The sequence below is a fragment of the Nyctibius grandis genome, chromosome 4 (assembly GCF_013368605.1).
Source record: "Nyctibius grandis isolate bNycGra1 chromosome 4, bNycGra1.pri, whole genome shotgun sequence".
NCBI lineage: Eukaryota > Metazoa > Chordata > Aves > Nyctibiiformes > Nyctibiidae > Nyctibius > Nyctibius grandis.
Window position 1 is genome coordinate 10,379,938 of NC_090661.1, and position 22,307 is coordinate 10,402,244.

The 22,307-nt window shown below is 43.9% G+C and overlaps 1 protein-coding gene across 6 annotated transcripts in view; it reads right to left on the reverse strand.

The window, feature by feature from the left end:
- Nucleotides 1-22,307, reverse strand: part of TEAD1 (TEA domain transcription factor 1) — a 163,968-nt gene that overhangs the window by 17,052 nt on the left and 124,609 nt on the right. For 3 of the 6 annotated variants that reach the window (XM_068398137.1, XM_068398138.1, XM_068398136.1), the window contains 6 exons: nucleotides 20,100-20,111; nucleotides 18,776-18,910; nucleotides 18,544-18,590; nucleotides 17,577-17,638; nucleotides 15,548-15,672; nucleotides 2,926-3,099 (listed from right to left, as the gene is read on the reverse strand). In XM_068398137.1, the coding sequence (XP_068254238.1) occupies nucleotides 2,926-3,099; nucleotides 15,548-15,672; nucleotides 17,577-17,638; nucleotides 18,544-18,590; nucleotides 18,776-18,910; nucleotides 20,100-20,111 (555 nt within the window). The remainder of the gene's footprint in view (nucleotides 1-2,925; nucleotides 3,100-15,547; nucleotides 15,673-17,576; nucleotides 17,639-18,543; nucleotides 18,591-18,775; nucleotides 18,911-20,099; nucleotides 20,112-22,307) is intronic. The other 3 variants (XM_068398139.1, XM_068398134.1, XM_068398135.1) reach the window with 2 other exon arrangements.

Here is a 22,307-nt window from a genome sequence, read left to right on the forward strand (position 1 = left end):
TAAATAATAGGTGAGAGAGAGTATTGTGAGTAAGCAATAACCACACAACATGAACAGAATCTGGGAGAAGCTGAACTTTCAGAGTAGGAGGAGGTAGCGGATGAGAAGGAGAGAGTGGATACTGATTCAGAAGTGGACGCTTAATTTAGAAGAAAAGGACAAGAATACAAAAATTAGTCTATTTTCATAGTAATAAATTTGAAGTTACTAATAGGGTCAAAAAGATTATCAGCAACCTTTGCCAGCTTTACACTGGTAATATATGACTGTTTAGAACGGTTTCTTAACACTCCCCATAGAAATAGGAACAACTTCCTTTTTTTCTGAAGAAATGTTCTGTTGAGGTGAACGAAATTAAGGATAGTGAGCTGACAGTTTAGGATCTAATTCTCATGACTAATTACACAGTCATCTTCTGTTTTTCCTATACCTATTTCTAGCTGAGGGGCATGGATATGAAGTTTATTCCTAGAAGGGCATTCATCGTGACTCTCACTACACCCAAACACTGCCCCTGGCACCTTCCCTCTGCCTCACTCACCTGATGAGAGAGAAAATCCACTGGCCTATTCTAAGGTCATGGCTCAGGAAGGCATTCTTACCACATTTTTAATGTATAACTCAGAAGGATGTTAGCACTGTATGTTTTTAATCTCTAAGTTAATACAACACAAAATTGTATTAAAAGACCATTATGTTGGAAGGCCCAGTGAGGTTAGGAAATGTTGGATAGAAGTTGCCTGCACATCGTGACTGCTGAAGTGCGTCATGATACAGTCTTTAGCTACACGACTGCACACTTGCCCTCTGAGCATCTATACAATATTTCTTTGTCGTCATTATTCAGTGTGGCCCAGTCCCTATTTCCTGCACACTACTCAAAACCTGTGCTGAACACAGAATTATTAATTTTATAAAGGTTTTCCTCATGGCATTATCTTTATTCTTTATACACAGCCATGAGTGTGATTTCTCAGTGACCACCTGAAGTGAAAGGATGGTATCACCCCCATGTTACAGATGGGGCACTGAGGCAAGAGTGTTAAAGGTTTGCACTGCTTGTAGGAGATCATTCAGGGAAGGCTGGCACTGGAATTTTCAGTCTTGAGTACAACACAGACCTTAATGATCCAAACAAGATCTCTGTCGGCTTTAGATACATCTTTGAGCATTCAGCATGCCTGAAAATCAGTTTCCACATGGAGAAAAAGCAGAACATACAATACACATACATCAATGACTGTATCACAAATCTCTGCTGCTTCCATGTCTAATACAAAGTCTGAAGGTTGTCATTCTTTGTGGGAACTGAGAGCAGGCAAGTGAGGTGACATTCATTTTGCCAGCGAGTTTCGCAAGTATTTATTATGCAAAGTGGAATGGTGAGATGACAGTCCTCAGTTCAAGCCCAAGTTTTGCAAGAAAATGTATTTAGTGGTCACAGATGCTTAAACTCCAAGCCCTATTCCTCTGCAGCCAGATTTCTTCTGCCCTTACGCTTGTCCTGTTCCCACCTCTCACATACCTGTCTCTGCTGTGTGCCTTCATCCCTACGTTTCCCCACAGGCTGCTTATCCCACTGCCTCCCTTTTTTTGACCCTATATTCTCACTTGCCTTTTCCAGGCTCCTGGTGCCTGCTGAGCTTCAGCTCCCTGTTCTCTGCTACCTCCTGTTCCCAGCCTCTTTGCTCAGCCAGCCCTCAAATACTTGGTCTACAGCTCCAACACCCAGATTTAAGCCCCATGAATTTCTCAGTCCAGCACAGCTCCTGCTCAGTGGTTTATCCCTTCTACACCCAGATCTGAGAAAAGAGTCTTCCTCATTCCCAGTTTCCAGTTCCAAATCTGATGCCACAGAAACTCTTGGCAAGATATGAAGTTGGGGATGTGTACAAGGTGAAGAGTATTTCAGGTCACACAGATAAATTTTAACTGAAAGCAAGAAACACCAGGAAATCTGATCACAAGCAGTGACTCCAGATCAACCTTTTCTGGTTTCAGCATCAACCTGTCCACCCTGTAATTAGGCCCTGAACATGTCCCTTTCACTGAGGTTTTAAAAGACAAATTTAAAATGTTTAGATGATAATTGTTGCTCTGAAAAGGAGTATACCACAAAAAATACCCCAACAAATTGAGTAGAAAAAGCTTTAGTGTAAGCAAAAGGTCCAGTCTGGAGATCTGATGATCCTTTTGGATGAATGTATAACATCACTAACATGAGATTTTTGTAAATGCAATAAGAAAAATCTGATGTATCAATGAAATTTATCAAAACTAGATCAATATACAATGTCTCAGCCTTCCATTCAATTCCTTTTTTCACTCTTGCTCACAACTGATATGAGTAGGTATAACTTTTGGAGCAGAGTCCCATGGCCGACTAACAAAAAGGCAAGGGGAAAGCAGACGTGCTCTAGCAACTAAAAAATGTTGAAGAAAAACCCTGGAACCCCCCCAGGCTCACAGTCATCCTGCTGCATACTTGGTTCAAATCCTGCTTGGTCCTATCTGCATAAGTGTGGACTGACTGCAGGGATGATACTTGCACTATTTGCACTTGGCAAGAGTTCAACATTGGGAAGATGAAAAGCTGTCTCCGTTTCTGTGCTTCCCCGATTGTCCTTGGGCCACTAGATGGCAGTTCCCCATCTACAAACCGGGGCACTCGGTGCCTGTTCGCTTCTGCCCAGCAGCTGGGTCAAGCACAGCTGAGGCATCTGCCTTTGCATGTCGTCTGCAACACAGGCTTCTCGTGGAGCTGTCAACAAGAGTGGCCCTGGGCCAGCGTCCTACCTGAAGGGTATACAGCTTTGTGCTTTTAAACGACGACGAAAGAAATTTCCACAAGCACCCCGAAGGGTGGTAAATACTAAACACAGGCCTTATCAACAAGAGAGGTTCTCCACGTCATGTCTTACTCACCCAGAATTTTACGAGGAAGAAAGCGTTTTGAGGCCCCTTCCCAAAGAGTTCCTTTAGACCGCCTTTCTTTTCAGGAAATTTGTCATAAATCTGACGAATGTCCACCGATTCAAGCAGCGGGTCACTGTAAGAATGGTTAGCGTGTCCAATGTGCACGAAGAGGTGTTTATTGTACTGCAAGAGAGAAACAGGAAAATGAGTGCTGTACAAAAAGAACAGAGGTTTATTAAGGCACGGGTCTGCGTGTGCTCCTGTGGAGGGTAGCGCACTTTGATGGATTAAATGACTCGCACATTACTCCTGGGACTATGATTTTCTGCAGTATGATTTCCACGAACAACTTAGCGATTGTATCGTAGCCCCTTGTGAACAAGGGTCAACATCAAAAAACCCGTGTCCCTACTGCAAACCACAAAACATGGTCATCTTCAAGGGAGTAATTTACAGTGAAAGACCCAGCAGCAGCACGGTGATAAGGAGCCCTTCGCAGAGCACAGTAGGATGAATATGCTCACGAGGAAAGCCTACTGCTGCCTCTTTAAACTGTGCCTTTTAATGTCGCATGTCCTCAGAGCCTGAATTTCTGCTAGTGCTACAGAGCCCACACATATACACCTCCTGTTTGTCTATTAAAAAACCCCAGACCTCTACGATCTCTAGCATATGCTAATGCCCCTTAACTAAAAGAGATAGAAGGGATTTTCTTTTAACTCCAGAATGACAATAACGAGAAGGCCAGTTACTCTGTGTTGCTGTTACTATAGAAGTGGTTCTCATTGTATGTCCTCCAGTATTTTGACCCATGTGATATTAAAGAGCCAAACTTTTACCACTTCCCTCGGGAGCTAGCTCTATAGATGACCATCTCTGCCAAAACACATTCAGCTTCAATTTCCTATTTCTTAACTTCATCCCATCGCACCTCATTATAATCACAGGAATCACCTCAGCAACCCCTTTCCTGCCTGGGGAAAATCCTTGGCCCAATAAAGTCCACAGCAGCCCCTTACTGAATCCAATATGTTTTTTTAGGGGCTGCCGTGTCTGCAAGACAAGAGCACCTTCCAACGCCTGAAATGAAAGCAAAAGGACGAACCCCAAAGACCCTCTGCTAGTCAATCAGCAGCTCACAGCATCGTGTGAGCAGACTGAAGGAGCTCGAGAGTGGCAGCATTAAACATTGGGGTTTTTAACCATGGCGATCACAAAACATTTTGCTAACTCAAAACATTTTGCTAACTCAATTAGAAGAAAGCTGATATGCCGTCAATGAACACGAGAAAACCCAGTCGTATTGAACAGATGCTGTAAATAAGGGGCAATCCCCAAAAGCTAAGAACAAATAAAATATTTAAAACCCCAAAGCAGACCTCATTTAAGCTATTTTGTTTACAATATACCTGCCGAATGAACAAATTGAAATGACAAATCCAAATTAATTGGACATCTACTCAGAGCCTTCCTTTGGTGTAAGCAGAGTCTTTCCTAGCAGATGTCCAAAACTCTGGGGAAAAGGAAATAGACTGGCTAGATTTCTGCACTTAGGAAATTAAATTGAAATCTATTTAAAAATCATCTAGTACAGTAAAATCTGAATTTAGAATCAGAGAACACTCATCTGCGTATGGGGCCAAAAATGGGATACGTTCCATGCTTTTTACATGGTTTTATTTCTTTTTTCATTTTGTGGAAGGAAAAAGGAAAGTGTAACACTTTATTAAGGTGTTTGCACAAGCAAGTCCAAGTCTGAGAGCACCAGTTCAATGTATTTTCCTTGCAGCCCTCTTTCAGAATAATGCCATCCCAGCTTCTTCTGTGCACAAGTGGAAAACTTGCCCAGCCTTTACTTAGTGTATGTGGTGCCCAAAAGGGACAGAGCTGATCCAAAGAAGCTGTTTCTACCTTGAAGAGGAAAACAGGCATGGCAGAGAACTACATGGGCGGCGGGGAGCACCCCATATACCTGGGAACTGCCGGGAACACAAGAAATGGAGTCCAGAAACCTGCTCCTGTTGCTTTCCTAAGCTACTGTCTTCATTTAGCCTGCACCCAGGGCTAAACAATAACCAGTTGTTCTATCACCCAAGACCCCTCCCCAGCTGAGAAAGGGAATTGGGAAAAGGATGGAGATTTAATAAAACAGATTTAATAAAATAAGAAAACCATTATCAATACTAATACAAAAGACACAAAGTTATACTCAGCCCATAGAGTGGTGGCAAGTTCCTCCAGGGATCACAACCATTGAGAAGAGATGAGAAAGAAGGAGAGGAGAGCAAACAGCCCCATATCCCCACCAAGCTTTCCCATTTATAGTGAACGTGATGTTAATGTAACAGAATACACCCGTGGGCCAGCCTGGGTCAGCTGCCCTGGCTTATAGCTAATGGCCTTGATCACCATACCATGGCTGGCCACAAACTGAAGCAAAATGTAACAGAAAATTAATTCTATAAATGTTATCTCTGCAAAACCAGGACAGCTACCAAAGATGAAGTGCAGGAGGACAGGGCACAGGCTGGGACACCAAACGTGGCTATCAGTGGAAGCCTATCTGTGATCAGGCAAACATCTCAATTTTTCAAGTAGAATGATGAGAATTCCCCAGTAAAGGTAAGTACTTCAGCCTTCTCTGAAAAACTAAACCAAAACATTTTCCTTCCCCCAGCACCCCTGTAGCCTGCCTAGGAGTGCCCAGCAGTTGTGCTCTCCCTGGGGATGTGAGATGCCCCAAAGCATCTCTCTGCTCCCCCTTGTTCAGAGTAAGGGCTTGAAAAACCATCCCTACCATTAGTGACCAGGTTATTATTTATTTTGGGACTGTTTCCTCTCAGTCTTCTCTGCTGGAGTTGTTCCAGGTTGTACAAATAACCACATTTTTATAGGAACAGAACTGAGGGCTCAGGTTCTCCTGCGCCCAGGCAAGTGTCCTGCCCAAAAGGGGGGTCTCTCTCCTCAGCCCAAAGGTGGCTGTGGAGTGAAGGAGGAAGGGAGAGCTGTATTTTACAGTTTGGCAACTGCAAATTCCCAAGACAATTCACACCCTGTACCTTATTCTGCAAACCACGAAAATATACAAATTGCTCAGTATCCAAACTTTAGTAGAAGCAAACACATTTACAGGAACCTGGAGCATGAAGTCTTAATGCTGTTTAAATATAAAAGCAAAGTTAAAGGCAGCTGTAAAGCTACCACAGTTGTCTGCGGAGCTTGCCAAAGTACCAGATGCTGCTGCAGCAAAATTTCCAAGCAAGTACAGTAGGACAGATGGTATGACATCACCTGACAACATTCTTAGGACAGAAATGTTTATTTTGATATTGCAATGTGTGATTATTTTCTCCTTATGTTGCTGCAATTCCTACCCTAAGTACAATCATTACTAACCTAATTAGACATGGCACATTTCTACGAACTAACAAATGATAATACGATATTAGGAGCAGGGTAAATGGATACTGAAATGATCTCTATCATTTTTATATAAACATACTCCATGACAGGAATTTATGCAGAGATAAAAGCAAAGCAGCTAAGTTTTATGCCTATATTTTTGAGCCCATTAGTGTCTGGAAAGCTTAAAAGTATCCACATTATATTGAGAATTCACTGTTCTTTTAGGCTGAGTATTGCAGAGTCACTTAAGTACATTAGCTGCTGAGGAATTTACTCATGCTACAGCATTTAAAGGATTTGCATCCAGCATTAGGGTAGTAACGTGCTTTAGATGCTGTAAACCATCATAGGTCAAATCCTGTATTTTCTGAGGATAAAAGCTAAATAAAAATACAAACAACATTTTCAGCTATGTCTTCAGTGTCTGCATTACACGACATGCCCTGGAGATGGCCGCCTCTTACTGAGCTCCTTTCCTTACAAAAATTCTAACTATCCAAAGTGTGCAGTAAAGCCATGAAATATGACTGTTGTCAAATAATACCACGAGAAAAATTATAATCCACTTAGGAATTTAAAAGAACCAAGACAAATTGCCAATGGCAGAGGATGCAAGCATTTAAGCTGGTGCAGAACAAAGACAAATCACCTACATTTGTTTTATCAGCCAGCATACATATTTGTAACAGCTCCTCACCAATTTTGTGCTTATATTCTAAGGCAACAGCCTTTCTGGTCCATGAAATGCAGGTTTGCAAATTGCCACAGCTTTCTACCGCATCCCTGTGCTTCCCCACACCTGTGGAGCTAATGCCAAGCCTTGACAAGCCTGCGTAGGACCAAGTTTTTTATTAAACAGTGGTGGCCAAGATGCAGATGGCAGTGAAGCCAACCCTCTCATGCTCCTGGTGCAGGTGAGCTGGGCATACAGAGCTGCTGGGGTACCCGCTCCCTCGCTGCTCCTGGCGACTGGGGCTGTGCAGCCCTACATAACCATACTGAGCAGCACTGGAAGGGCGAGTAGCTCCCCAGGCCCTGCCAAGGCTGAATGACATGGATGTGGAGCAAGGCAGAAGGCAGGTGATCTGAGAGAGGGCCCTCGGCAGCTGCTTCTGCAAGGATGACCTTGCTTACAGGCACAGCGCTCTGTCTCAAGGGCGCTGCGCCCTCCCGCTGCACCGAGGGGCACAGCTGTGATTTAACACTCTCCGCAAATCGCACTCGCACGCCTGGAGTCATCCCCACTCAGGTGCAGGTGGGGTAAGCTCCTCTGCAAACACCCCTGTCCCGCAATGAGACAGCAAGCTGGTGGCTTGCAGACCTCGCACATCCATGGGACGGTTGAGCAGGACAGGGAGGTGGCAGCACCCCGCTGCCTTCTCTGCCCTGCATGGCCTAATAACAGCACCTTGCTAGCTGGGCTGCCTCGTGAGAGCTGCAGGTTCCTGCAAATTTCAAGCATAACAACCACGAGGGTGAGGCCATCTATATCATTACTTGCAGTGACAAATCCCTATGAGAAAATAGCACAGGGAGAGGCTGGCAACTTGAACGGCTCGTAGTCTTATGTGCCCGTACTCCACCGCCCAAAGCAGAAGTGCATTAAAGAGGCTCTGCTGCAGGACTTCTCTCTTCCTGACACAGAGGGACAGCCTCTTGGCTCTCTTTGGACTGAATATATTCTGTACTGGAGGTCACAAGGACTACCGCCGCAGCTCAGAGGTACAAGTGAGTGGAAGGCAGGTGGGACAACCTGAGCTTTCGCTGAAATGAGAGAAACCAGTACTGCTCAAGCGCCTGGCTCTGTGCAGTGATTCCCTCTGTACCTCCACAGACTGGTCCAACCCATCTTTTAAAAATGTAGCACTGCTTGTGCAGCAACTGTGCTTTTGGAGGAAAAAGGAGACAGGTGGGTGGACTGATTAAAAAACAACCACCAGTATATCAGCAGTCTACACGCGGCTCTAACCTGTACCCTCCCCAGCCTCCGCTCCGCTGTCTCGCTGTATCTTCTAATTCTGACGCTCTTTAATTTCCTGCTCATGTAAGAAAATCACTTTGTCTGCCAACAGTTCTTCTTATTTCTACCAAAACACTAGTAACTGAATATTTCATTCCTGTTGCTGTTACCCACCACTGAAGCAATTTGGGAGTTATATTTAGAATGTTTTAATGCTATAACTGGAGTCTGTACCAACTCCTCTTATTAAGGTTTTTAACACTTCCATGTGAAATGTTAATCGACCTTTCTGTGCTTGTATGCTACGATACAACTGCATGGTCAACCTAGTCTTTCAAGGACCCATTCAGACTCCTGTCTGGATCTGCTCAGGGATTGAATCAGGAATGTGAAGTAATAGGACATCTTTGGCTACTTTATGGTTGCAGAAATGGGGAGGCAAGTGACAAGCGAGGGCAGTCCTTGGCCCTGACGTACTAATATTGCCTACCACTTCCCAGCTACTGCCACAGGAGTCCCAGTGTGAAACTGAGACTTGCTGGTTGGGCAAGGTGCTCACACATTTTCATCAGCTTTCCTGCAACACTGAAGATGCATCCTTCAGTTCTGGCCTGTCTGATTTGAGATCCTGCGGTCCCAATTCCAGAAGTGCTGAGTGCTCAGATGGGAAAATTATGCCTGAATATAGGAAGCTCTCAATAATGCTAAGTATTCTGCAAAATCAGGCTCATGACAAATCAAAGTGAACCCTCAAAATCAGTGGCCCATTCATTCTTTTGCACCTGAACTTCTCAGTTTGTCAAATGTGAGTAATAATGCTCCTTCATCTAAAAAATGACTACACTAATACATCTGTGAAATGCAAATGGGGGGAATTATTAATTCCGTTTGGAGGAGAGGTTAGTGCACAGCGAGCAGGGCATAGGGCCACACATTTTAACAACAGAAGAAAACAAACTACTGAATAATTGCTTATCAAAGAAGGGCCATCTACATCTACACTGAATGAAGCAGGAACAAATAAACGTGAGCCTGTAATTATGCTGCTGCATTGCAGAGCAGATGCATGAGGATATCTCCCACCTTCTGAGAGCTTGACTTTGCAGCCCAACTAAGCAATTTTGGGGTGGGTGGCAGGGTGGGGGAACCTGCAGTGGAACGAGATGGGAAAACGCAGGGCAGAGGCACAGCCAGGCACGAAGCCCCTTGGAGCAAGTGCAAGGATGGATGCTTGGGGTTCAGCACACAGGCAGGGCAGGCAGCGCGGGGGGAGATGCACAGCCATAGCCCACCACACTGCTAATGCCAGCCCAACCCACGCGTCGCCCCACTCCTCCTCCCCACAGGAACAGCACAGTGCTGTGCAAGGCTGTGGGAGGCAGAGGCCCCCCACTGTGATGACCCCCCTGATTTTATGGCTCTCCTGGGCTCATTGAAGGAGTTGCGCGCCCGGGCTCTGCTCCAGCAACCCCACAACCTCACTTACTCGCTCCTTCCCTCCTCCCCGATTTTACGTTTCCCTGGTCAGAACCGCTGCCCCGTGTAACAGGGAGCTACCCCTACCCTGGCTATTTTCAGTGCCCGGGCTTTGGGCGAGTGCGGGCTGGAACATGGGCAGGGCTGGGCACCAGCTGCGGCGCAGGGCTTGGCAGAGGGAGCTACCACGGCTGCTGCCGCCGGCACTCCTCCTCAGTTATGCAAAAGCAGCACTTTTAATTTGGCTGGGAAATGTCCAGCAGCAGTGGTGGATTTTCGGAAAAGGGAGAGTGTGTGCATGAGGGCAGCAGCAAGCAAGCGCAGTCAGGCCCTGGTGGTCTTTCCACCTGTCCTCAGCACTTAACAGGGGCCAACTTCCAGGAATCAATTGTGCTTGGTTTCTCTACCCAATCCACCGCGTTTTCACCCCAGGACACTCCCTTGAAGAGCCCATGTCCTGACCCTACAACTGGGCTGGGGGAGCTGGCCCAGGCTACCCACCACATCTCCATGTGTTCCCCTGGGAACGTCACCAGCCAGGAGGTCTGCTGTGACACTGTGGTTTCAAGACTGGAGCCTGTGTCAGTACTGGACCCCCTTAAAGTGGTTTCTTGGCACTTCTAAATACAGACACCTGAATATGAACATTTTACAGAGCATGACATTTGCTTCCCAGGGCCAGCACGTAGCTCTCCTGCACTGCAAAATAAATGACCCTTGCATTTAGTTAAACTTTGTCTGAATTTAGATTAAAATGACCTCAAATCCTGAGTCTGCCACTCCAAGACATTCATCCAAATGTGGGTTTGCTTCCTTGTCCTTTCACATCACAAAGACGCTAAACCAAGGACTTCCTTATGACTGAAACGCTGAACTGCTTTTTATATTGTTTACAGGGAATACGGAAAGGATAAGCAATGCCTGTAACAATGGATATTGTTCAAAGATGGAGGGCTTCTTTTGAAAAGATCTCATTTATTTTTCATCACTTAGGTGGTTTGATTAACTTTGGTGAATTTTACTGTGTTTGGCTAATGATGGCAGGCTGTTTTTATGGCCCTTGGGCAATTGCTTTCACTTTCTGGTTCTCAGGCACAATTCTCCCTGGGCTCACAAAGCCCTTTTACAACAACCATAAAACCTGAATTAAAACATAAAGAATATTTTATTTCTTCACCACTTTTAAAAATACATTTTGAAATTTGGACCTAACACAATCCGACAGTTTGGATAGGTGGATTAATACTGAAAGTGCCCATCAGCCGTGTTCTTTATAGCCCTATATAGATATTTTAGATGTAAAGCTGTCTGAAGCGCTCACAGTCAAAACGAATGTGGCAGGAAGAGTGAGAAACCTCAAAGAGGAAGAGAAGAAAGGGCTCTTTTTGTTGGGTGGTGGCAGGATTTTTTTCCTGATTGTAAAGCAAGCTTGGGAAAAAAAAAATAATTGGAATTATTATCATTTCAGTGTTATAGTCTTTGAATTTTATAGCTACTTGTGTAACAGTCAATTGCTTAGATCCCTTCTAATCTGCTTGCATACTCAGTTTATATTTGTTAGGCAACATGGGATTACTTGGTTTAAGCATTTGTCCTGAACTTTCACAGAACCACTACAGTAAAAATGGAAAGCCCCCATTAAAGAAAACCTGTCTTGAAAGCAACAGATGGGTACATAAACTTGTTAATCTATTGAGAAGATAGTTATACAGGGTAGGCAATAATTAAAGGTAACTAAAACGCTGGTGTTTGGACCTACAAGGGCAGCTTCTATGCACCACTGAGGAATTGGACTTGAGCACAAAATGCCACAAAAGGAAAATACAGCTTGACATTTGTAAACCGAATTGATTTTCATGTAAAAGGAGGAGTAATTTTACCCATCCTTAACTGCAGAGTCAGTATTCCAAGATTCTGCAACTGTGCCATCTTAAGTCTCCCAGACTATCTTCTGCCACGCAGAGTTACAGTGAGGGTTGCTTATTGTTTCCTTTCTATAATTTTTTCTTTTGTAAATGGAACAATTTTGTGGCTAGGCAAGGGAAAAAAAGTCAACAGCCCTCCACAAGTGACAGGACTCTACGGAGCACATTTCCGACCCACCAGAATGCCCACTCTAAATTAAAATAACTGCCTGACATTGAGGGGCTTTTGTACTTTTAAACACCAATTGCCATTGGAAGAACCCCAGAAATGTTTAAGGCCCCACTCCTACAGTGCATTCCCTGTGGGTGGACCTTTGTGTCCATGCACAGCCCCATTGAAGTCGCTGGGAGTCACCATGGGCAGACAGACCTAAATTTCTAATTGCTGTACAGGAATACAGACTGAAAAGGGCCTCCCAGGATCATCGAGTCCTGGCCCCGGGTGCCGTGTCAAATAAGCCTTTTTCAATAAACTTCCAGGTTACACTTTAAGGTGGAATTGGTCTATTTGCCCCCACTACTATGAGGCTTTCTGACCTGGTTTTGGGTTGAGAGGAAGGGTCATCTTATTTTTTTAATAAAATGTTGGAAGCCCATTTGATCAAAATAATACTTTTTGTCATTTTCTGTAAAAAGTCAGAAGTGTAATGGACATATACCTACTTTTTTTGAAAGACACGTGAGAACTCTTACACGGCTCTCATATAGCGGCATATACCTGTATTCGTTTCTGAGGTGAGCAAAGGCACGAAGGTGTACAGGAGATGCTGTAACCACAGCACATGCCTACACAACTTCATATGCACATTGTGCAGAGCATGCTCCTTGCCTGGCTTGCTGATTTTGTTACTTAGAAAATAATAAAACCCCATCCTTTCTATGCTGCACCAACTGTATCTGCAATAAAATGTTGCACCAACACAAAACACATGTACAAAACCACAGGCAGAATTCATATGTTGTTCAATAGCACTAAATGAGGCTGGGAGTTGGCTCTCATCTTCGAGGAGGACTTTTGGTGCTTGCTGGAAAAAGCTGTGGGTTGGGGACGGGAAGGCTGGCGGGAGGCAGGGCCCCTCTGAGACGTCCCTGCAGACAGGCGTGCACCAGCGCTTCTGCCCAGCGCCTCTCCAGCAAGAGCCCTTCTGTGTTTGCCCCAGGAACTGGTCGCACTGCCTTGGGATTTTTTTTATGCCCTTATTTAAGATCCAAATAATCAAATTTACTTAATTTGATCTAAACAATGCTGTCCCTTCTCCTCGTTCCCCTTTCCCGGGCAGCAGCAGTGACACACCGCCCACGGGGGCTCATCCCTCGGCTCCCCACAGCGCTCACCTGGCCAGTCCAGGCTGTCCCCATGCAGCCCTTGCACAGCACTGCTCCACTGCACTTGCAGCTTGGATGTAAAGAATGATCTAAAGTGGGATTAATGCATGACTGGGAATTGACTTTTCTTTGTGTCTCATTTTTGAAATGTTACAGCACGTGAGTAACCGTTGTTTTAATAAACAAGTCTGGGTAGTTTGATGCTCTTGCTTCTCTAGTGAACCTCCTGCACAAATGCTCTGCATTTAAAAGGTAGGTTTCTCAGCAAGCTGGGACAAGCTCCGGTGGGCCTCGCTGCACTCTCAGGAATTCCAAATAATATTAGTTTACTCCAAAAAAGGCTTTACAGTATTTACGGGGCCGTCACGGGTAACCGTGTTTCTATTCAGGCCTCCACTCTTTCTCTGCAATGCAAGTGGCTGTGTTGCATTCCCCAGAGCCTGCACCTGCCTGAAAAACGAGAGCCCCAACACGTCCCCAAGCCGCCAGCCCACACACCATGCGTGAGCACAACCATCTCTGAGCCACACCACCACAGCGGAACAGGACCTGTGGCTCCTTCCCCTGCCAAAGCAGCGCCATCTCCTCATCTTTGGTCTGTCAGTCATGTTGCAAATATACTGATGTCACTCAGCTGGTTTCATGCCGCAGACACCAGCGGTGTGACGAGCAACCACATGTTATCTGTTAAGAGAGCACTTGGTTTGAAGGAGACTTTTCTTAGAGGGAAAGACATAAAAGTTACTTAGGTGCTGAACTCTCGTTCACTCTCTTTTCATAAAAGCCACGCAGATACACAGAGGTTCTACATCATATAAGCCCATGAGTTTTGCAAATAGTTTTGCATTATAAAAACATATGGAAAAAGGATTATTAGGTGGTATACTGGCAAAACAGTAAATCAAAATACACTGAAATGCCATTTCATTCACATACAGCACAGTAACGCTGAGCATTACATGGCCACATCCTGTTTTCCTGATAACCTCGAGGCACACACACATAACATCCTGGCGTGCAGCAATCTGGACACGGCAGACCCCATAAATCAGCAGGACATATTACATGGGGTCAGCGAGCCAAGGACTCCAAAAGCCGAGTATCCATAAGGCTGCCTGAGGAGAAAACCTGGATGTTGTGTTTCTGCATTGGAAATACAAACCACCGTCTGGATGTACTCGAGGCTGGGGACGGAGAAGGCATTCCAGCTGCGGGTTAGTCTGGAGGACACTAAGATGAAGCTTTAGCCCACCAGAGCGAGGACTGCTGGGAGAGCGTGGGAATCAGGGCCACGGGAAGGCAGAGGGATCCCAGGGAAACCATCCAGTCTCTAACAGTCAGGTAAACGCTGAGATAACTGTACCTGCTACCAAACATTTCCTCCCTCAAAGTTAATTCAACCTGGCAAAACACGACATTTAGCAAACCCACACACTGCCACATATTTAGTATATGAATAGCTGAGATATGGTATATTTTCACTGGGATGTTTCTCTGCCAGAAGCATTCCTCTGTTGCAAGGTTTCTGGGCTATGTCTCCAATCTCCATTATGCAAGGTAAACACTCCCTGGATAACACCCCTGGCCAGAGCCCATAAATGCTATGGTTTCCAGTGCTGAATTATAAAGAGCAAGTGATAGCTTCGCTCTGCTCCAAGCTACCGTATTTTACCAGGAATCTGCACAAGAATGGCCTATCTATATCACCCATTCATGACAATATTTGCTTTTCAGAAATTATATCAATAAAAATTCTCAGGTTCTAGCTGAAAGAAGCTCTTTTGATTCATTTGTGATGCCGCAGAAACAGTGCTAGGCTACTAACAAATGTTCACAGTAAATACATGACGATTAATATCAAGGCTAACTGGAGTAAATGAAACATTACAGTCAACTTCATAAACTACCCTTGCAGGTATAGCATGCAGACTAAAAATCAGAACAAACTCAAAACCTTCCTAAAAAAAAAAAAGTCCAAACTTTGGGTTGGACCCTAAGGCACAATTAAAGATCATGGAAGACTGAATGATTGGACATTTAGTAGGTAACCTCAATTAAAAAAAAAAAGTGATACAGTTGAATGGCACGTGCTTGGGAGGCTGGAAGCAAAAGGGACAATCCTGATACTCTGAGGCTACCCCAAATATCAGATATTTATAATAATATGCATAGTTTCTATGCAAGTCCTTAATTTTGTTTCTGTTAGGAAATAGACTAGGCTTTAACTTAAATTTCAAGTACTGAATTATTGCCGAAACCACAATGCAATTTGGTACAACTGCTAAACTAGATCAACAGTGAGACAGGCACCATAGCGAACCACGCCTGCTTTCAGAGAGGCCTCACGCTGCTGCAAATAGGGAAAAAGAGGGCAAGGAAGGAAAATACAGTACTACAGTGAAAGGAATATTACACTGAGCAGTAGCAAATGCAGAAACACCAGGTGTATTCCATCAGGCTTAACCCTGGAAAGCATCCTCAGAGGGTGGGGAGGAACGGAGAAAAGCTGCAGATTAGCAGACATGAAGGCAACACTTACTGATTCGGGATCCCTCTGCTGTTCAAGGAAAGCCGAAAACTCCACCAGCCTGAGCTTGGTCGTACCAATCGATCGGCCCTGCCACGCAGGGACCGAGGGAGCTGGAGCTGACGTAGGCTCAAATCCTAAAATAAAGGAACCATTTTCATGAATATGTTGATAATTCCTCAGTTTACATTTTCTGAATTAAACATAATTGGGAATTATGCATGTAGCCCTTGGACACTTATATTAATTTTAGCAAATAATGAATTCAGAATGAGTTAAAATTGGAAAAACACAGAAAAATATGAAGAAAAAGAGGTCCCAACCCAGCAAGCTAATAATGGTGCAAATAAAAGATTTACTTCTTTGTTTCCTTGGGGCTGTAACTCACTGTAGAATTTTTGTTTAAATTATATACTAGATTATAGAGATTTATAGAGACTTCACATAGACTTACAGCTGACCCTCGGAAACTGGCAGCAAGACTCACAGGAGATATTACTGCCTTGGGAGTCAAGAGGACTGGCCTCCATTTCTGGCTCCTAATGTGCCACATGTTACAAGTAAATCACCTCCTTTTGCCTATTTCTTCTGCCACTCTCAATTCCCCTCTCCTATTTAGAGTATAAGGTTTCCAAGGCAGGAACTGTCTCTTACTATGTATTTGCACATTGGGTCTTTGACTTCTTTTGGAGCTTTTAGGCAGCATTATATTACAGATAATAATAAATAATTACTGCAGAGAGCTGAATCATACCCTAAAAAGAAAAAGAAGGTTTTAAATTGATAATAAAGAGGGAATGACATGATGTACAGAGAGAAGGGATGTTAACCACCATCTCTAATTCACCTCAAGAGAAAGAATAAATGCTATCTCTTGCTCCTTATCGTGGAAAATGAGATGAGAAGGAAACAAAACAGTAGAGGAAGAAGGGAAAGGCAGCAGCTCGAAGGCAAAACTGATCTTGGGAGAGATGCAGGCACAAGGAAGGCAGGGGAGAGGCACCAAAGGTTAGAATACAAAGATAATCCTGAACTAGGTTGAGAACCAGGGAGAGGTCACAGGTAGCGTGTGTTCACATCCCATAATGGGAGTATGGTACCTGACTCCAACCTTCAAATTTAGGCAATGAAGGTGTGACACTTGTATGAAATAGAGAATTACAAACGTGACTGGTTAGCCATGAACAGGAATTCTAATGAAGCAAAAAATCATGCATGAGTTTTGATTGATTTAGAAATACTAATAATTCTATTCTGAGAGAAAACATGGAAGAAGAAAAGAAGCCGACTCAAAATGTCTGCCTTAGATAATAATGTTATAAATTAGAAATATCAAGAAAAGGAAAATAATCAGGGGTGCAGAAAGATAGCCTTAATTTTAAGCATTAAATAGCAGCCAGTTAGAAAATCATAAAAAACTGGGTAAGAGGCAGAAAACTGCAGTTCAGAGTCAGAAGCATGGTGTCATTTGGTAAGTTATCAATCACCTGCAAAGAAATAATGATCTTTCCTGAAATTAGCCATGAAACCAGCTTGGGAAAAGGAGTAGGGAAATAGCCATGAGAAGGCCTTGATCAATTTGAGCAATGGAAGAAAGAATAAACATTAGGTACTTATCAAAGTGGTACCAGACAGAGCAGGAACTTCAGGAGGAGAGGAGTTACGAACAACCAGATAAAGTAAGGCATATTCTCATTACAGATGGAAGCAAGATTTAGCTATTAAAAAAGAAACAGGCATCTTATTTTTTACAAAGCATTTTCCTACAATATGGAATGCTGACTGGATATCACATATCACAACTCCTTGCATAGGTATTAGTGCTTCCTACCTAAAAGGTAAAAAAACCCACCAAAAACCCCCAAACGCAATGATTTGCCCTCATATATAATCAGGTAATAGGACATTGGGACTTGTGTTTGGTTTGCCTACAGGGAACGTTAGATATGGAGTAGTGGCTCTGTCCATCTCGGGAATTAATACATCATATTCAGGACACAATTCAAGTCTTTTTAAAGGAGAGTATAAATGGAAGAATTACCTGAAATGGGAGCTGTGACTGATGGCTGTATAGGATAGGCCTGCTGAACGAATGGCTTTACGCTGGAATAGAGAGTTACACAAAAATCAGACACCGTGCCATCCACAGTAAATTCCATTAGAGTCACATAGTGTAAGACAATACATGGTTAATGACCTTCACCCACAAACATACCTCTTCCTTGCACAGCATATTTAACAGACAGACAGTAAAGAGGTAATAGAGAGAGAAGGGGGTGAGAATTACACCCAACATCTTAAAGCGAGGAGCTCCTCTGTGCTCAGTTACCCAGCAGGAAATCTGACCCACCCGTTGCAAGTGTCACAGCAGACATGGATGGTGATTGCATTGACTCCCAATAAATTCAGAGGACACTGGACTAGAGGGGCACAACGGCTCCCATGGACCTCAAGAGAATAAGGTGAGGAGAAGCTGAAAAATAGGGCTGGGAAACATTGCTCCAGAGACCACTGCAGGGCTGAAAATGTAACACCTGACAGAGCGGCAAAGGCTTCCTTCTCCATATGGCACTGAAAGGCAGTAAACCCCACTGACCACTAACAGGCCTCATGCGGTCACCTCCTGCCCTACAGGAAAATACATCCTCCTTGCCTCCAGTATTGCTCATATATTTAAAAGAGGATGGAAGTATTTGTGCTGGAAACTTGTTCACAGGCAAAACCTTACCAGCTGCTTCCCTGGCATTATCATTGCATCTCACCATGCAATGGGAGAAAAAGGAGTGTGCCCATGAGGTATTCAGCTTCAGCTTTGAGGTCTGGGATGCCTTACAATTTTTTGAATGTGAGTTCACATCACTGTAAAGGCTCTTCCTTTCCCTACAACTATCTTTTCCTCCTTTTTAGAAAAATTTGCGAGTTCTTGCCTCATTGATATCCTCTGGCAGCACAGTGCACAAGCCAGCCCCACATTGCATATAGAAGCATATTTTAATTTTCAGACTTACTCTTGTGAGGATCCAGGCTGCCCCGTTTGAATCATGCCCGGCCAAAACTGAAAGAGGAAAAACAAACAAACAGACCCACAATTGTTTTACTTGTTTTTGGATATTTCTCAACAAGCATGATTCCTTTTGAAGACACAAGTGAAAGCATTAATCCATTCATTCAGCCTTAGTTTTCTACTGAACATTGTTAGAGAATACAGGGATTTTTTTTGGGACTCGGCTAACAACTTACCCCAGGTGCCCCAGGAAATGTAGGACGGGGAATTCCTGGCAGGCCCAGCTTGTTGTGAATAGCAGTAGCTGAGACTATCTGAGCTGATGACATTGCTGCCATGTGCTGGAGTGCTTTGTCCTTTGCTGTCTGATCCTTTAATATGACAATTACATGGAGTCTTAAAACATTTGGCACAACAAATGATGTTAAATAACTGCAGCTACAAGCACATAACTAAAAACTTAAAAAGCCACACAGAAAATGCAAAAATAGCAAACCATGCAGGAAAAAAAAAATACAGCACGGAGGCTAACACTCAAACTACCTCAAGGCAAAACCTCCTCTCAGACATGCATGGTAGACCTGAATTCTCACAGTCTGCTCTGCCAACACGCAGGAAGCTCTGGGAGAGCAAACTACTGCCCACTTGTTTATCTGGGCAAATTCTGCTGATTTTAAATCAGGCTGGACTAAACATGATCAGCTGCTACAGCTCTGCCTGCAGGACAGGGAGCACTGAGATTTGAGCTCTATCATTTAGATCTAAGAGAAGTTTGCCTTTTGTATTACACTGTAAAATGAGAACACAGAACTGCGACTGTCTCGCAAACAATGACAGATTTTTCTTCATGCTTACAGGTTTAGAAACATTTTGGATTCTGTTTTATGACAAGCATTTTAAAAGTTAGATAACAAAAATGTAAATTACATTTTAAACTTCCAATTGTGGTATTTTACTGTTTTACAGTGTTCCCAAAGAAAACAATCAGCCATAAAATTTCTGCTGTTTTCAAGCATAGAGGAACATGTTTAGGAAAAGATGCGTTATCGATTACTTGTATTAGAGCAGCGCTTGGAGTCCTAGTCACTGCCAATCATGTACGATCACAGAATAGGAAAGGAAAGCCTCTTAATGAAACAGAGTTAACTAAGTGGCTATCTTAGGTCAGGTAAAATAAGTAAACAACAGACTGTTACTGTCTGGTAAAGTGGGGTTCCTCATCCAGAAGTACTGTATTAATAAGTGCTAATATTTAGGTATGTGACTTAGAATGAACACAAGCAGTATTAAGCAAGGATTTTTTGGGGTGTTTTTCTGGTTTTATTTTACAAGCGAAGTAGCAAGCATGCTGGCAAGAGATGCATGCTCTTATATATGATATATGACTTTGCACATATGCTCCCTCTAAAGCTTGTATGTAGTAGTACTATAGGTGAGCAGTTTCTTCCTTTGAATAGCTTCTTTAGAAACAGCACAGGCTGAAAGTACAGGAAAAGCTAGCCAAAAATTCTGCCAAGCACAGCTAAGATACATAATACTTGGTTTAGTTAAAATACTTACCATGCTTGTTACCTGGATACAACAACAAACAGTTTATTAAAATGCTTGTGTAGAACAGCAGATTCTTAGCAAAATATGAACAAAATAGTAAGAGACAAAGGAAGAGCAGTTTGCTCGACATTAAATATCAGGTTTAAACGAATGCATTATTTTCACATAGGGACTGATTCATTAAAAGGAAAAAAAAAAGGATAAAAACTTAAAACAAAATAGTGGGGGGAAATAACCCCTGCCACTCTGTGTGAAAGCTGCAATACTGAATGAAGGGGATTGTTGCTGAGCTTGTTTCCCTGAGCTGTGCAAGAAGCCCCTGTGGGCTGCATCCCAGAAGAGCGGCAGGTGGAGCAGGGCAGTAGCTGCTCCAGCAGCGTCCCCGCTCAGCACCTCGCAGGATGCGAGCCTGAAGTGCGATCTGCTGCGGTGCTGCCTGCAGCAGCGTAACACCTGCGGACTCACCCGCGCTGCCTCCCGCACAGTGGCACTCAATGCTGCTTTCTGACCTGTCCAAGCCTCAGGACCACCTTGTTGCATCTGACAGTGCATCTACAGAGCAGCTTCTGGAGGCGGGGGGACATCAGCGCACCAACAAAACGCGGACGTTTCTCCAACTTGTAGCTTTCCCACATAACCATGAGCAGTTCACTGGGTAAGAGCTAGAGCTCAGCTCTGGTTCTGCCGGCTACCAGCACTCACCTCTGCCTGCCCCAGGGCAGGAGGGTGTGCACAGGAGGTTTGCGCACGGCATGTTTTACTGGCTGCCTTTGTATGTCTGCAGATCACTGGGCTAAAAATGCTTTGGTGGGTGTTAAGGTGTGGCAGTACCCTGAGATTCACGCAACTCTCCAGGAAGCTGACCCCTCTACCTTCCCACACAGTAAGAAGGACCCTCTGTCATGAAAACAAGGAGAAGTCCTTAAGCAATATGCAGATGCTAGCCCCAAAGAGACTTTTCTGTTCCTTTCCCCCCCTTTTTTGTTAGATGAGCTGGCTTGGGAATGCTAAACCATGCAAGTCTCACCTGCAGTCAGCTGAATCAGAACAAAACCAAACATACAAGGGACTGATATCCTGTGTGTGAAATGCATGATTCAAGAGACACGTGTGCCTCTGGGTCCTCGTAACTTCCAAAACTACATGAGTGTTGCTTTTGTGACTGCCTTATTATTCTCCAGAACTGCTGCTGCACTACAGCCTCCTGTCCTGCACTGCCTCCTGGCTGCAACCAGCCACCCCAGTGCCACCACATGAAGGTGCAGCCAGTACCTGTGCTCCTGCCAAGTCCCCAAACTCATACTGTTCTTCTGCTATAATGGCCTTACTATTAGGTGGATCTAAACTAAAGGAGAATTTAAAAGTAAAAGCTTTGTTAGGGATATAAAAGTCCATATCTGGGAGTTGCATGAGCCCAGGGCAAATTATATATCTATGACATAGTTCATCACGCCTCGCTTTAGCCATCTGAAGTCTCCAGTCTAAGGCAGACAGCTAACCTCCTGCTATTGTTAGTGCAGCAAGCACCTACAACATATTTCTTCCTTACCAGGCATCAAAACCAACTGGAGTGCATTACTTTCTGTAATATTATCACTATCCAAGGACTAGAATAGGAGCCTGGAGACCCAGCTTCTACATGGCAGCAGTTACAGCAGGTAAATCCCACCATAACAGATGAACTATAGAAAATATATTGAAAATTTACGCTTCCTTCAAGACCTTCTGTTAACAGAAGGAGGAACACGTAAGACTGTCCTGTGGAGCTGATAGCAATCATTAGCAGTGAGTCTGATGATCCTTAATTTTAGGAACAGTGACAAGGATTTTTGGAGGGAGAAAACATCTTTTGTTTCATGACATGAGAAGGGATGTGCCTTTCTTCTTGCCAATTGCTGCTTTTCCACCCAGAATGTTCTACATTTTGTGGTGGCCATTCATCTCGTGCTCTTTGACTTACTACATTTTCAGGAGGATGGGGAAAAAGCAAAAATATATAGGATGACAGCTCAGAAATACAGCCCTTGCAATAGGGCTAGTCTTGAGGAGTTTCAATGACACCTACAAAGTTTCCCAATGGCGACAAATCTGTCAGCTCCACTGGACATCAGCTGACTCAGGCCAACACACACCAATGGGAAGTTTCACCTTTTGTAGGCTTAGGAACCTCTGCATAGTTGGAAGATCAGTATTTCTCAAAGTAACTGTAACCTCACA